Source organism: Ostrea edulis, chromosome 7, assembly GCF_947568905.1.
Source record: "Ostrea edulis chromosome 7, xbOstEdul1.1, whole genome shotgun sequence".
Lineage (NCBI taxonomy): Eukaryota > Metazoa > Mollusca > Bivalvia > Ostreida > Ostreidae > Ostrea > Ostrea edulis.
Window position 1 is genome coordinate 10,806,427 of NC_079170.1, and position 16,295 is coordinate 10,822,721.

The 16,295-nt window shown below is 36.2% G+C and overlaps 1 protein-coding gene across 6 annotated transcripts in view; it reads right to left on the reverse strand.

The window, feature by feature from the left end:
- LOC125655721 (ankyrin repeat, PH and SEC7 domain containing protein secG-like) overlaps window positions 1–16,295 on the reverse strand; it is a 47,232-nt gene that overhangs the window by 7,148 nt on the left and 23,789 nt on the right. Inside the window, exons 1-4 of one of the 6 annotated variants that reach the window (XM_056143278.1) lie at window positions 4,483–8,435; window positions 1,445–1,600; window positions 486–596; window positions 83–152 (exon numbers count right to left, since the gene is read on the reverse strand). The exons of 1 other annotated variant lie outside the window; for it this stretch is intronic. In XM_056143278.1, the coding sequence (XP_055999253.1) occupies window positions 83–152; window positions 486–596; window positions 1,445–1,502 (239 nt within the window). In that variant the 5' untranslated portion in view covers window positions 1,503–1,600; window positions 4,483–8,435. Of the gene's footprint in view, window positions 1–82; window positions 153–485; window positions 597–1,444; window positions 1,632–2,098; window positions 2,266–4,482; window positions 8,436–16,295 lie in introns of those variants that run through there. 4 more of the 6 variants (XM_048886164.2, XM_048886159.2, XM_048886165.2 and 1 more) reach the window with 4 other exon arrangements.

Below are 16,295 nucleotides of genomic sequence, written 5' to 3' on the forward strand. Positions count from 1 at the left end.
CCGACCGACAGGTGTAAAGCATTATTCCTCTCTTCTTTGAAGGGAGGGGACATAAACATATAACATGTGAATATCACCATACTTTGTGATCATGCACTGAATGTCGGAGTTGAAACATCCTAGCTGGGCATTAATTTGAAGGCACTTGGGATCTGCAAAGAATGAAAATATACAATTCCCTGATGACATTTACATACAGAATTACATGCATCTTACACAAGCACTCGACATTTTGAATCTATATAATAAAAAATTGTCTTCCTGTAAACAGACTATTAATGAATAATGTGTTTACAGGAAGACAATTTATCATACATATATTCAAAACGTCGAGTGCCTGTGGTATCTTGTTATTTCTAAATTGAAAAAGGAAAGAAACAACTTTAGAGACGAACAACACCACAGCAATTTAACAAGAACGAAGTTTGTAAAAGATTTTGCGTAGGTACATGTGGAGATGAGACGACATTTTGAAGGTCACTTACATTTGTATATCTCGTTACTGAAGTAAAATCTATCGGGACATCCACAAGGAAAGGTTTTAGCACAAGGAAAATGATTAAGTATTCCATCCGCCGCAAGCTCAAGACAATTTCCTGTAAAAAAAAACATAAACTGGAGATTCATGGTTGGAGACATGGAGGTAAAATGGGTAACTAAATATAAAAATGTTTGGACATAGTAACTAATTATGTACCATTTTTATGAGTTGCGTATAGAAGTTACAGTGAAATGGATCCTGATTTGTAGCACGTTGTATTATATGAAGTATGGTTAAAGCCCCGTAGCTGAAGTAATCCCCTCGCCCATTCCTACAAACCCTCAGCGCATTGTATTCTTCATTCTCAGTATATCATATATGGTATTGAGATCAAAGCTACATCTGCACATGTTTTAACTCTGTTGAGGTGCTTGCTTTGTAACCGGAAGGTCGAGATCTTGGCAGACGCGTCAAACCCAAGAGATAAAGGGTGGATATCACGATAGACGCGAGAAACTAAAGAGGTGAGAGGTGGAGATTCTGACAGCAGGTGAAAATAAAGAGATGGAAGGTGGAGATCTCGGCAGACGCGTGAAAATAAAGAAGTGGGAGGTGGAGATCTCGGCAGACGCGTGAAACCAAACAGATGGAAGGTGGAGATCCTGACAGACGCGCAAAACGAAACAAGTGGTGACTGTTCTGTCGCCAAGCTCTTGACATTAAAAGTGTCAGTCGCGGATGTTTTGGATGTGACAGTAAAGGTTGGCAAGATAAAGAACCCTCATTGCGATGATTGTAAACTCCATGCACAGTTCCAAATTAGAGGCACTTCACCTACAGCTGGTGACGTCTCTTTATGGGTGACTGTCTCAAATGGGACGTAAAACAACATGATAAAAACAAACAAATAAATGATCAAACAAATAAACAAATAAAGAAAGAAAGAAACAAACAAACAAATACCTTCATGAAATGGAAGTTTCTTTCCCCGTGTGTAACAGAACTCTACAAGTGACGTCATGTATTTATCTGGAACACAGTGATAGCCTTGCGTTTCGGTACAATTCAGTCTGTCCGAGGCAGCATCCCAATCTTCTTTGTTCAATGGACATTTGGTAACTGAAGTCACATTGAATGTATATCCGTAATTCTGCATGAAAAATATATTTTTTACAAATTTTCTTACATAGATTATCTGCCCTATGAATTGTGAGCTACATGTATTTACAGAGCAATACTATTCCATTACTGACTGAACCTAGATAAGGTGAATGTTTCTATTGTTATTCCATCACTGACTGAACCTAGACAAGGTGAACATTTCTATTGTTATTCCATCACTGACTGAACCTAGACAAGGTGAATATTTCTATTGTTATTCCATCATTGACTGAACCTAGATAAGGTGAATATTTCGATTGTTATTCCTTCACTGACTGAACCTAGATAAGGTGAATACATGTATTTCTATTGTTATTCTATGACTGACTGAACCTAGACAAGGTGAATATTTCTATTGTTATTCCATCACTGACTGAACCTAGACAGGGTGAATGTTTCTATTGTTATTCTATCACTGAATGAACCTAGACAAGGTGAACATTTCTATTTACGTACCAGTTCAGATGGTTCCTCGTAAGTCTCATGTAAAACAGTTAAAAACAGAACACAGCACAAAATGGTACGAATGAAAATTTCCATGTTCATTATATGATAATGGCGATTTTGAAGCAAATAAAAAATTATAAAACCGATCGAGGAAGAAAAATAATTTCAGGAAATTTAACATTCAATATCCGCTGTTATTATCTAATCATTATGATAGCAGTGCATGTATGAGGTATGTTAAGTAGAAAAGTACAAATATAGAAACAAATATGTATTATTAAGGAAGAATGAGGAATTTCAGGAAATATCTTGCTCGGTAATACTTATACATGTGATACACATTTAAAACATCGTGGTTCTATGTCTGCGTACAATACATCAATTTCACAGTATAGGGTGGTGTGTCATTAGAGGATGTGCATTTCAGGAGGATTAACTCTCAATAAAAAAATAGAACTTATTTATTTTAATACATAGATTGTCTGCCCTATGAATTTTCAAGCCGCGTGTATTTACAGAGCAATGCTATTCAATCACTGACTGAACCTAGACAAGGTGAATATTTCTATTGTTATTCCATCATTGACTGAACCTAGACAAGGTGAATGTTTCTATTGTTATTCCATCATTGACTGAACCTAGACAAGGTGAATATTGCTATTGTTATTCGATCATTGACTGAACCTAGACAAGGTGAATATTTCTATTGTTATTCCATCATTGACTGAACCTAGACAAGGTGAATGTTTCTATTGTTATTCCATCACTGACTGAACGTAGATAAGGCGAATATTTCTATTGTTATTCCATCACTGACTGAACCTAGACAAGGTGAATGTTTCTATTGTTATTCCATCACTGACTGAACCTAGATAAGGTGAATATTTCTATTGTTATTCCATCACTGACTGAACCTAGACAAGGTGAATGCTTCTATATAGGTACCAGTTCAGATGGTTCCTCGTAAGTCTCATGTAAAACAGTTAAAAACAGAACACAGCACAAAATGGTACGAATGAAAATGTCCATGTTCAATATATGATGATGGCGATTTTGTAGTACATAAAAATGTAAAACAGATCGAAGAAGAAAGTGAATTTCAGGAGTTTAACATTCAATATCCGCTGTTATTATCTAATCATTATGATAGCACTGGATGTATGAGGCATGTTAAGTAGAAAAGTAGAAATATAGAAAAAATATGTATTATTGAGGAAGAATGAGGAATTCAGTAAATGTCTTGCTCAATAATAATTATACATGTGATGCACATTTAAAACATCCAATAAAACAGCGTGGTTCTATGTCTATAATACATCAATGTCACAGTATTGAGTGATGGATTGTTAGAGGAAGTGAAATTCAGGAGGATTATAGCTCTAAATACTATAAACATACCACTTAGAGTTCATTATCAAATGCTGAACATACATTTCATGCATACATTCAAACGCTGATAACTATATCATACAGTGTATTAAGTAAACACATGTGATTTATTCCAAGTAGTGATATGTTTCCGGTGGGGTCCACCCTATGTAATTTTGGTCAAGGGGGTCCAACCTAAACTAAACAGTAACAATATTTAACTGCAAGTGCATAAAATTAGCAAAGATACGTTGTTTTTCATCAATTTCAAAATCAGAGGGTGGAGGTCAGAACCTGCGGTCCACCCTCTGTGTCCACGCCTGAATGAGATTATATTTCACCTTTCTTATTTTTTTCATTATAGTTTTCTGTCTATATGAGATTGTATTCACTCACGAGATCCGTCTGCAAATCAATGACTGCTTCTCGTTTTCCGAATGAAAATATTACATAATTCATTGCGAAAAATGAAAATCATTGTCCAAAAACGCTGGCTGACCTGAAGATAGAAAAATTGCTAAGTCGAGCGTCAGGAACACATTACCTCAGAAAATGGGCAACCAAACCCTAAATTTCCTACTTTCGTAACAGGACAAAAAAGACCAACTATCACACACTGAAGTAAAAGAAAACATACAACTTCTGCCATTATGTCGGCAAATGCATCTGCTTTGGGTGAAACAACCACCACAAATTCCCGTTCTGTCTCTAACAAATGAAACATCACTGCAGCTACAATTGCAGCTGCACTACAATAAACTCAATGCACCAGTAAAAGTTGACCTGGAAACATCATATCGATGGCCTATATGCTAAAAATAACATGTGACAGGGGTTTCAACAATCTTGTTTAAAGTCAGCACTTGGCAAATTCTATGGTCGTTATAACGATCTAGTTTGCCAATATAACCAATCACTGGGTCAAATGCTGTCTGACGCGTTTCATACCGATTGTTATCCCGTTCTTTGCACACTGATTTTGACTACAGATAACTCCGTTTACCTAATCAAGAAATAGGGCTCACCCGATAGGCACCGGATCCCACCTCTTGTATATCCAGGGGTCCGTATTTGCCCAGCTCTCTATTGTGAATTGCTTATAGGAGTTATGAGATTGATCGCTGTTCGTAATCTTCACCTTTCATTCTAAAGACCTGTGATTTTCACTTCTGATGGCAGATGTTTGTCAAATGTCTATGACGTAGCTCCAAATGTAATAACTTTATATGCTTGTAATACTGTTTTGGGCGCTCGCCTTGCGTTGGACTAAGTTCGAGTCTTGATAATTGTGCCGCGTCAAATTAAGGCGCTTCACATGGATAGTAACTGTTCCTTCAACAAGTGCCCAGTATGGTAGTAAAAGTAAAAGTAACAGGTACTTTAGATATCGGCTTTGACACTGTAAAGACATAGAACCCACACTTGGGTAGCTCCAATTTTGTGAACTTCACCTAAAGCTGATAAAACTTCACGAATAGAACGTAAAACAACACACAAACAAGTTGCTGACAAATAACTTCACATTAGGATCTCGTTTAAAGTCAGAAGTTTGCAAATTCTGTGGTCGTTATAAGTGTTTGGATGGCTTAATTCTTTAAAATAACACCCGAGCTCAAACACACATGTTTATTCAATATGGCGCTAAAACTCCACGTCAGGTACACATTAACTTGTACATAAGGATACACCGCAACTGGACAGTTCATATATTAACTCATTCGATTCACTAAACATCTCCTCTGAAACTATATGACTAGAAAAGAAACATATGCATTTCACTAGTAAACACAATTACGAAAGATCTACAGCATGCATTACTTGTTACATACAAATTAAAATGTTATATAAAAGGTCCACAAGTTCACTTATAGTCCTTGAATCTTATGGGATGGTGGGTAGCACGACACGACCAGATCGCGTCATTACGTTTGGTTTCACAGGAGGTGAGGTCACTTCCCGGCTAGGAGACGCGGAGGGTGGCTCAGTGTAAGATAAAACGACTTTTGGTTCACTGTCACGCACACTGTCTGTTGTCGGATATAGCGCACTAATAGGATGTGACGATTCAGCATTAACATATCCGGTATGCTGCAGGTGGCTTCGATTTCTCAATAATTCATGATCGGTTTCCACTACATACGCCCTAGTTTGGTAATTTTCACTGGTAATCGTGCCACTATCTATCCACATTTTCTCTTTATCAGTCTTGATACAAACTTGATCGCCTGGTCCAAGTGGGTGGAGTTTCTTTACTCCAAATCGGTTATTATAATGAAACTTGGTAGTTTCCTTCGTACGCGCGTCTTTTCTCCTTACCTGTTCCAAGTCCGGCCACTTTGGAACAAGTGAATATGATGTGACTGGTACATAAGTTCGAATTATTCGTCCCATGATCAATTCCACTGGACTAACTCCTGTTGTTGAAATGAGTGTTGAGCGGTATGCCATAAGTGCAATAAAGATGTCTTCCTGCTGCAATATACGTTTCGCGGTCTTGACTGCACTTTCAGCCTCATCGTTTGCTTGCGGGTAGTGAGGACTTGTGGTGGTATGCACAAATCCATACTTAGCAGCAAACTTCTTGAAAGAGTCTGAAGTAAACTGGGTGCCATTGTCGGTTACCAATTCCTCAGGAATACCCCATCGAGCTAATATATTCTTGAGTTTTCCAATCACATGAGCACTAGTCAACGAATCCAGGTTAGCAATTTCCAGATAACGAGAAAAATAGTCGGTAACTACTAGGAAATGTTTACCTTTCAGCTCACATAGATCTGCAGCGATCTTTTGCCATGGACGATATGGAAGGACTGTTGTCTTCAACGGCTCTCGGTTCTGTGTAAGTTGATGAACTTGACAGAATTCGCATGACTTAACGGTACGCTCAATGTCGGTTGAAATTTCAGGCCACCATACTGCTCCCTGTGCGCGTTCAGGACACTTATTAAGACCTAAAGATCCTGAATGTATGTCATTTAAGGTTTCGGGTCTAATGGCCTCTGGAATAACAATTCGGTCTCTGTACATCAAAATGCCATTCCAGACTGACAGTTCCGATCTTGCAGTAAAATATGGTCGGATTTCTGCTTTCTGTGATCTCTCATGGTCTGGCCACCAGTTCTCAGTTTTCTGCAAAACTTCAAACAATTCTGGATTATCTGCGGTTGCTAATCGAATGCGCTCGAGCTGTTGGTCAGATATTGGAAGATTTCTTACGACAGAGTCTACTTAAAGATCAACTTCCTCCTCTGTTTCCTTGGACTTCCCAGTTAATGGACTCCTCGAGAGGGTGTCGGGAATCACAAGATTTTCCCCCTGGCACATGTTCAGCAGTCGGATTAAATCTGCGCAGTCGCATCAAAAGTCTTTGACATCTTAGCGGTGTCCTGTCTAGAGCTTGAGTGCTAATGAGCGGGACGAGAGGTTTGTGATCTGTAATTAATTTGAATGATTCGAGTCCAATGATGTAGCGCTCGAATTTCTTACAGACCCATACCGATGCTAAACACTCCCTCTCGATTTGTGCATATTTGGTTTCAGCTGGCGTAAGTGTTCTCGAAGCAAAAGCAATAGGCTTAAGTTGACCATCGAACTGCTGATATATGGCAGCTCCTGAACCATAGCTGCTGGCATCTGCACTGATCACGACTGGCTTTGAAGTATTATAGAATGCCAAGGCAGGTGTTTCTGTTAGCATATTCTTCACTTTTTTGAAGGCTCCTTCCTGGGGGTCCTCCCATATCCAAACTGAGTCACTCTTCAAAAGATCAGTAAGAGGGTTAATGACTGTGGAGAGATTTCGTAAAAATCGGCCAAGATAATTCACCATTCCCAATATTCTCCTAAATTCAGTTACATTTGTCGGTGCAGTCAATTCACGAATTACACGCTCCGGACATGGACTGATCCCATCTGAACTAATCAAGTGTCCAAAATATTCAATGCTCCGTTTCCGGAACTCACATTTACTTTTGTTGAGTTTGAGATCAATCTCTTTGATACGGTCCAGTACAAGGTCCAAACGCTCGTCATGCTCCTCCACTGTACTTCAAGTTTGGTAACATGAAATGTTCACGCTTAACTGCCTGATTCAGTTTCTTGCGATCAACGCACAAGTGAACGTCCCCATTTTTCTTGAATGCAGTCACAATTGGTGCAAACTAATCTGTCGGTTCTGTGACTTTCACGATGATTCCTGCGTTCTCCATTCGTTTCAGTTCTCCCTCTACTTTAGGCATCAATGGAAACGGGATTCTGTGTGCTGTTGTGACGCAATATGGAACGGCTCCAGGTTTAAGCGTTATTTTGACGGGTGGGCCCTTAACGCATCCATGTGTACCGAACACATCCCGAATTTCCTATACTTTTATCAGAAGTCCCATGCGGTGTGCCACACTTCGACAGAGCAAATTAGAACCATTATTAGAGTTCTTAAGCACATACACTCTAAACGAAACTCTTGTGTTCTTGTGAAAGGTCTTGGCAACGAACATCCCTTTACACTTTACTGACCCTCCTGGGCTGTACAACTGGTTTGTTGATGTCTTCAGTCTCGGCTTTATCGGTAAGGAATTGTATGTGGCCTAGGTAATCGCTGAAGTGTCAGCATCAGTGTCGATCTTAAAAGTAATGTACTTACGACACACTTTCAATTTCACTGTCCATGCATCCATATTGTCAGTAACTCAGGTCTATTGAGTCCATGTAGAATGAATCAGACGGTGAACACACGTCTTGGACATCCTCCAGGTGTTTCGGCTTGCTACGACAAACAACCTTAAAGTGTCCCTTTTCCCCACACTTCAAACATTTTGCCCTGATGCTGGACAGTTCCCGGGACTGTGCTTCTGATTGCACTTGTCACAATTACTATGAAACTTTTCCTTAGGTTTAGACTGTCTGCTATGACTGTGTCTGGTTTGTTGGCCATCGTGGTGTCTAACTCTTACTGCATCTAAGTTCTTAGATTGTAGGTCTTTTATCTGATGTTTTACCAACTCAGAATTGCGTGCCATATCGACAGCTTTTGTGAGTGTAAGTTCAGATTCTAACTGTAATTTCTCATTTAGTTCCTTGTCAATTATGCCCACAACTAACCTGTCACGAATTTGGTCGTCCTTGTCCCTGGAATCACAATGCGCCGCCAACTCGTGCAAACTCCGGACGAATTCTTCTACCGACTCGCCCTGCCGCTGACTCCGGAAGTGGAATTTGGCGCGCTCGTGGATCACGTTTTTCTTTGGAACAAAGTATTTGTCAAAACTTTCAAGAACCTTCTTGAACTTTTTCTCATCACCCTCAGCGAATGCGAAGGACTTAAATATTCCCTCTGCTTCCGGTCTTATGGCGTAAATAAGAGAACTTATCTGAATTTCGTCATCATCGTCGGTCAGTTTTGTTGCGATCTGAAAACGTGCGAATCTCTGCTTCCATTCCGGCCATTCATTCGGCCTGGTGAAGGCAAAATTCTTCGAGGGATTGAACTTCGGCATGTTGACGATTTTTACACTTCTGACACCATGTTTGGGTGGTTTGGTTCTTTAAAATAACACCCAAGCTCAAACACACATGTTTATTCAATATGGTGCTAAAACTCCATATATCAGGTACACATTAACTTGTACATAAGGATACACCACAACTAGACAGTTCATACATTAACTCATTCGATTCACTAAACAATAAGGATCGTATTTGCAGGTACAACCTGTCATTTGGTGAATTGATGCCTGACGTGTTTCATACTAGTTGGAAGACCGTTATTTTGGGACTGATTTTGACTACAGATTAGTCCGTTTACGTTATCAGGATAGACGTTTCACGAATGGTGTATGCGATGGATTAGGGACGATTACTCGTTCATGACACCTCATCATCGTTCTGGTGTTTCTAGTGGTCCAAGTGTGCCCTTATCTCAATTTCATATTCACTATAGGATTTATGACTGTTAGTTAACTTTAACTTTTCATAAAAACAAATGTGATCGAAGTGTTATTAAAACACAAGTATACTGATAATTATTTTCACTTTCTCATCGATAACTTTAAACTATCATAAGGTATATAAGCCTGGGTACACAACGAAGAAGTAGAGTTTTGTAACATGGAATATTGGTGAGATAAAAATCGAAATGCAAAAAAGAAAAGAAACAAATTATAGATAAATCATATATTAGTAAATATCTTTAGAAAATCACAGGATTCTCAAATCGTACATATAACATAAGACAAACAATGATTGATCGTATAATGTTACGGCAACAGCTCCTGATGATGAGTTGGAGATGTTTGATTATTTCTAGAGTTCTAAAGTTTGTCCATGGTTCTGCAAATCAAATTTAACCCTCGAACAATAAGGATCTACATATGCTGCATCGGGGCATAAATTGAAGTTAACCAAAAACAAAGTCAAAATAATAATAAAACAACAACAACAAACAAGAACATACCACCATCCCGATCTGGTGGCGATGTGGTGCTAGATCACAAAATTAAGGCAGTTTAATTACAACAAAACAAAGTCCAGATTGACAAGGGGGCTACATGTACAATTCCTTTACCGAAAATCTTTCATTAAATGTTATAAGCTGGCCTTGCCCCATCTATGTCAACCGTGATCAGTCGCGGCAATCCATTTTCAGTCAATCTGGATGCATACAAATTTATACGGAGACAGATTTAAATGTTATATGAACAGGATTGAGTCTAAAAAATAATATGACAATCAAAAGGTCGAAATTAAAAAACTGGATTACACTTTATTTTAATCAAATACTGAAAGAATTGCTTGTTTTTGGCGTTGTCGTTTACACTATTAGGTGCGAAATTGACAAAACACGATTCTGATTTTGTTTCCACGTACAGTATTTTTTAAAACAAATATCGCTGTACATACACATATGTATTTGGAATGAAAATTTTTACTTGATGGAAAAGTAGGCATTTGTGCAAATTTATATATTTAAATAGAAATCTAAATAAACGAAATATATTATTTAACTATTATTTGATTCCTTTGCATATTAGCGCCAGATAATTAAAACAGCATTTGGAGAAATATCTTCTTTTTTTTCACTTAATTGCCTCCCTTTTCCCATTGCAAATGTCCTGTGTTTCGTTTAATGTAATCAGACTTAGCTGGTAGATATGACGTAGATACATACATGAACTGAATCATGAAATTGCTAATAAATTTTTAACTCTCATGATTTTTTAAACAACCAGAGGGAAAATTGAATTCATTTTAATAAAGCTGGCAAGACCTGGAGTGCGCAAGAAGTAAGCCAAAACAAATTTCTCCAGTCAGCGGAAAATGACTGTTTTAAATGAAGTAGCTAAAGAATGAATAGAAGGCAATCGATGAGAACAGTAGATAGAACAAGTGTGAAATGAGGAACACAATGAATATAAATTGCTTACATTTCAGTTAAATATTGAGATTACTGCAATGCATGCCAACAATAATGAAAAATTAAAACTACATGTAACCAAAGAATTTTGTTTGTTATTTGCACAAGCAAAAATTGTCCAAATCTTCCCTTTCAAGATACTGCAAAACACCAATAAAAGGACAAATGCATTTTGATACTTGTCCTCATCAGACAATATCCATTTTAAAAACTATCCAACTGCTAACCAGCTTCTTGGGAGAAAATTATGAATATTTGTTTATGAGCTCATTAATCTTTTTATCTTTGGCTACTCTTTTCGGATCCATTGATCTTTCGATTGTTAAAAGACCTGGATAAGTTTGTAAAAAGATGCTCACATAGTGTGTAGGATCTATTAGCGCAGGCGTTGTACAGAATGGACTTTCCGGCTCTGGAAACATGATATACGAATAAATCGTATTTTGTCACTAAATGTGTTAAATTTTTTATTCTTTCTTCATCAGCTCCTCCTCTTTCACCAAGAAATAGGGCTGGGTTCCATCCTTTTTTACTTTCTTGTGCAACTAATTCTGGATATCTTTCTGTAATATAATGTTCTGAGATGACAATCCATCAGCTTTCAGGCCTTGAGTTTCGAGATATTTCAATATTTCAACATTCCCACTTTTAGCTGCAAAATGACCAGCATGCCTCCCTGACTTATCACGCTCATAGATGCTTTCTTTACTTTTGCCTGCTATGTATTTGCAAGCTTCTAGATTTCCGTTTTCGCATGCTGTATGAAAGGAATATTTCAAATCCTCGGTGGTATCGAAAACGCGCACCTTTTCCTCATCTAAGAACTGCAAAAATCTTTTTATTTCCAGTCTTCGCAGCATATTGCAGCGGATTCCAATCCATCTTGTTCTTTCTTGATATTATCTTCTGCTCGTTTGTAGTCGTTTTTTCATCCATTTTAGATAACATTTGAAGAACACCCAAGCTGTTTTCTATACAGGCTAAATGTGCAACAGTTTCTCCATATTTTGTTTGTTTTCTTATATCAAAGCCATACATAGCTTTAGATATCTGCTCCAGAATTGATATATTTCCAGCAAGAGCTGCATAACAAAATGGCATCAATCCGTTTTTATCCTGTACTGCTAAAAGAGATTTTTCTTTTTCTACGATTGTACTAAATATTTCCCCGTTCTCCTCCCCCTTTTTAGCAGCGGCAGAAATGTGAAGCACTGTCCTACCTATGATGTCGGTTGCACGCAAGTCTATGTTTTTATAACTCATTAGATGTTGAAAAATTCTTCTTTTTCCTCCATATGCTGCATGATGAAGAAGAGTCCATCCCATGGCATCTGTCTTATTAAGCAAATCTTCATCGAATGATTTTGGATCCGTCTTAGAATAAAACTCGTTCTCTTTTCCTTCTCTGCAAATGTTATGATCTGCAAGAAAAATCTACTTTTACAGAAGTCAATATTATATATGTAGATATATATTTTCTATCATGCTTTTGCCAGGAATTGAAGGACTATCTGAACATCTAAAATTTTTAACAGTTACCTTTTTCAGTCCGTAAATCAGGTAAATTTTCTTGTGATGATGACTCAAGAGCATCAGAAGTACAACCTGTAGATATATTATTCAACAAAATTATTTTGTGCATACCGAAAATGAACCAGCTATTCTTAAATTTATTTCCAAAGTCCGAGTACTTCTGGTATTTCTGAATCATTATCTACCATTACAAAGCCTACAGTATAAAATGGATGGCTTTCTAAAATATGCTCGATTACAAGGGGGATTAGACAAGGGTGTCCCCTATCAGCCGTCCTTTTACTTTTAGTAGCAGAAATCTTAGCGATTAGAATAAAAAACAAGAACTGCATTAACGGTGTTGTGATAAACAATTCTGAAATAAGGAGTATACAGCACGCAGACGATTTAACAGTTGCGGTAAATAATGAAATTTCTATGAAAAATGCCCTAGATGAAATAAATAAATTCTGTGAAAGTGCTGGCTTTAAAATTAATATCAACAAAACTGAATGTATTTTGCTTGGAAGATTGAAAAATCAGTTTGAAGAACTTTCTGGTATTAGAGTTACAAGTAAAGTGGTCAAGTGTCTAGGCATTTTTTTAGGTCACGATGAAGAATAATGTTACAGTAAACATTGGATGAGAATATATAATGAAATGGAAAAACTGTTTGAATCCTGGAAAAGAAGAAAATGAACACTTTTTGGCAAAGCATGCCTTATAAATACACTTGCCATTTCAAAATTAACATATGTATCGTCAATTCTATGTCTTCCTGATAAAGATTTTATGAAAAAAGTACAACGATTAATCTTTAATTTCATTTGGGATAAAAAAAAAAAGAGAATCAAACGAAACACTTTGGTTGGAGATGTAACAAGAGGTGGTCTTTCAATAGTAGATGTAGAATGCAAATTAAAAGCATTAAAAGCAACATGGATACCGAGATTATTAAATTCAAAGGGAGTCTTACTTGAAATTTTAAATAATTATTGTAGAAAACTTAACTTTGATATATACTATATGTTAAAATGTTCAACTACTGATGTGGAGAATTTAAACAAAACTAAATTACCACTATTTTATAAAGAAATGTTGTGTTGCTTTAATGAATGTAAAAGCGAACTTAACTTTGATAAAAGAATACCTGATGATATTTTACAACAACAATTATGGAATAACACAAATCTGAAATATAAAGGCAAACCATTTTCTTCGATAATTGGGCGAGATCTATTTTGTATTTCTTATAAGAGTTATGAGATTGATCACTGTTCGTTATCTTCACCTTGCATCTGGTATTTTACTAGTATATGTTAGTGATTTGTTTCATGATAGAATTTTTAAACCGCTAGAACATTATTCAAATATCAATGACAAATCTAACTGGCTATGTGAATACAAAATTATTATGACAATCACGAGAAAAATTCGAGGACCAAACGATTTTTCAAATTGAAGCTGTGTAAATAAACAAAATGTCATTAATTTTAACTTCTTTCTTGGATTTACTAATATACTTAAAACATCATGTAATTTTTTTTATAAACATTTAGTTAAAAAAAAGTTTTGCAAACCCAATTTTCAGGCATTACTGTGAGGTGAAGATAACTGATCAATCTCATAACTCCTATAAACAATACAAAATAGATTGTTGGGCAAACACGGACCCCTGGACACACCAGAGGTGGGATCAGGTGCCTAGGAGGAGTAAGCATCCCCTGTTGACCGGTCACACCCGCCGTGAGCCCCATATCCTGATAGGTAAACGGAGTTATCCGCAGTCAAAATCAGTGTGCCAAGAACGGCCCAACAATCGGTATGAAACACGTCAGACAGCATTTGACCCAATGCGAGGTTATATTGACGAACTAGATCGTTATAACGACCATAGAATTTGCGAAATGCTGACTTCAATCGAGACTGTCGAAATCCCTGCACCATCAACTTGTTTGTCAGTAGCCTACCTCGATTTAAAAACTGACCATACCCAGAAGAAGCTCTTGCATATCGAATCAGTTGAGAGATATAAACACCATATGCAGGTGATAATGGAATATTGCTACATAAATGTGGTAAGCAGACGACGGAGAAGCTGAAATCATCCCGCCCGTCACACACTGAAGAATTCAGAATATTCGGTGATTCAAATTGGATTCAAATTGGATAAATATTTATAAATGTAAAATTAAAGATTTGAAAGACAAACAGATAGCGGAATTCAGTTATAAGTTATTGAATAACATATTATGTAATAATGCATATATTAGCAAATGGAAAAAAGATGTAAAGAATGAATGTACACATTGTAAGCAAGTTGAGACTACAAAACATTTGATTTACGAGTGTGATAATATTTTAAATACATGGAACACTGTTAGCAGTTATCTATCCTTCAAAGTTCAATGGAAACACATTGTTGTTGGATTTTTTCTAGAACAAAATGATAAAACCAAATCCTTAAATTTACTTATTACTTATATAGCCTACAGAATATACAAACATAAACTGTTATGTAGATTAGATTCTTTAAGTGAAACGACTTTTAATATGTATAATCATGTTAAAAAATCATTATGTTTCTATAAATCAGTATTGAAGTATATAAATGCAAAAGAGCGTACTTTTTTTGAACATCTTTGTAAATTAATGTAACTTGACTGCTGTGAAGAGACCAGTATATACTATCCTTAAATATTGATCATTATAACTATACGGTCAACTTAGGACTACATTGTTTATATATTATTCCTTGAGTAATTTCTATGTTATTCTACTGTTGATAGATCTACATCAACGTTGTATATGATATTTTCATGACTTCGAAAAATATTTAATATTATGTATTTTCATATAAATTATATATATGTCTTAAATAAATAATATTATAGTAAAATATATTAAATCCAATGGACCCCTGGCACCATTGGTGAGAATTAAGAGGGAGTATCCGAGGATATTTTATCCCAAATAGTATGTATACTTTTTCATAAAATGATGAAATTAAAAAAAAAGCCTACAGTATATTGGCGATTGATCTGTATATGCCTTTTCCAAAGTCCGAAGTCGAACACTCTTAATAATTCTTAAAACTTAAAATAAGATATGTACATTTAAATAATTACATGGATATGTACTTTGCTGAATTTGATGACAAGGTGACGATAACGATCATTCCATTCTTAGAATGTAGAATATTCCAGAGGGGCCCTATATCTTGATCAGGTAAACAGAATAATTTCAGTTTTATAATTCATGATACAAGTACTTCAGATATAGAACTAGTTTAAATGTTGAAATCTATTGATTTTGTTGATATATTTTTCCAAACAGAGCACCGGTTCTTAAAAAAGATTAAATTAATTTACTCGAAATTTTGTATAAAAATTCAGTATTTTTGCAAATACTTTAAAAATTTGATCTCCAAACCCCACTTTTAGTTTCATTTTAAATTTTAAGACAAGACCTTGAAAATTATTTGAAATTTTAGAAATTGACATTACTCTTAATATATCCTTTTAAATTCTCAAATTTGATGTCTGCTGGTGGACTGTTAGTCCCCGAGGGTCTATACAGCCCAGTACTAAATACTTCGTTACTAGCTTAAAAATACGGATGTATATTTAATTGCTGTTATAAAATTTAGAAATTCGTTTCAAAATTAAGGATTATCTTCCTCATGCATAGCTCTTATCCTTAGACGAATTTGACTTCACGTTTTTGGAACACTGTCTTTCCCTATAATAGCTCTAAAAGTTCATTGTTATTTCGGATTTCAAACATTTCGGTTGAGTATCACTGAAGAGACATTATTTGTCGAAATGTGCATCTGGTGCATCAAAATTGGTACCGTATAAGTTTTACATTAGGGTCTTTAAGTCGTACATGTATGTGGAAGCTATCATGAGATTGTAA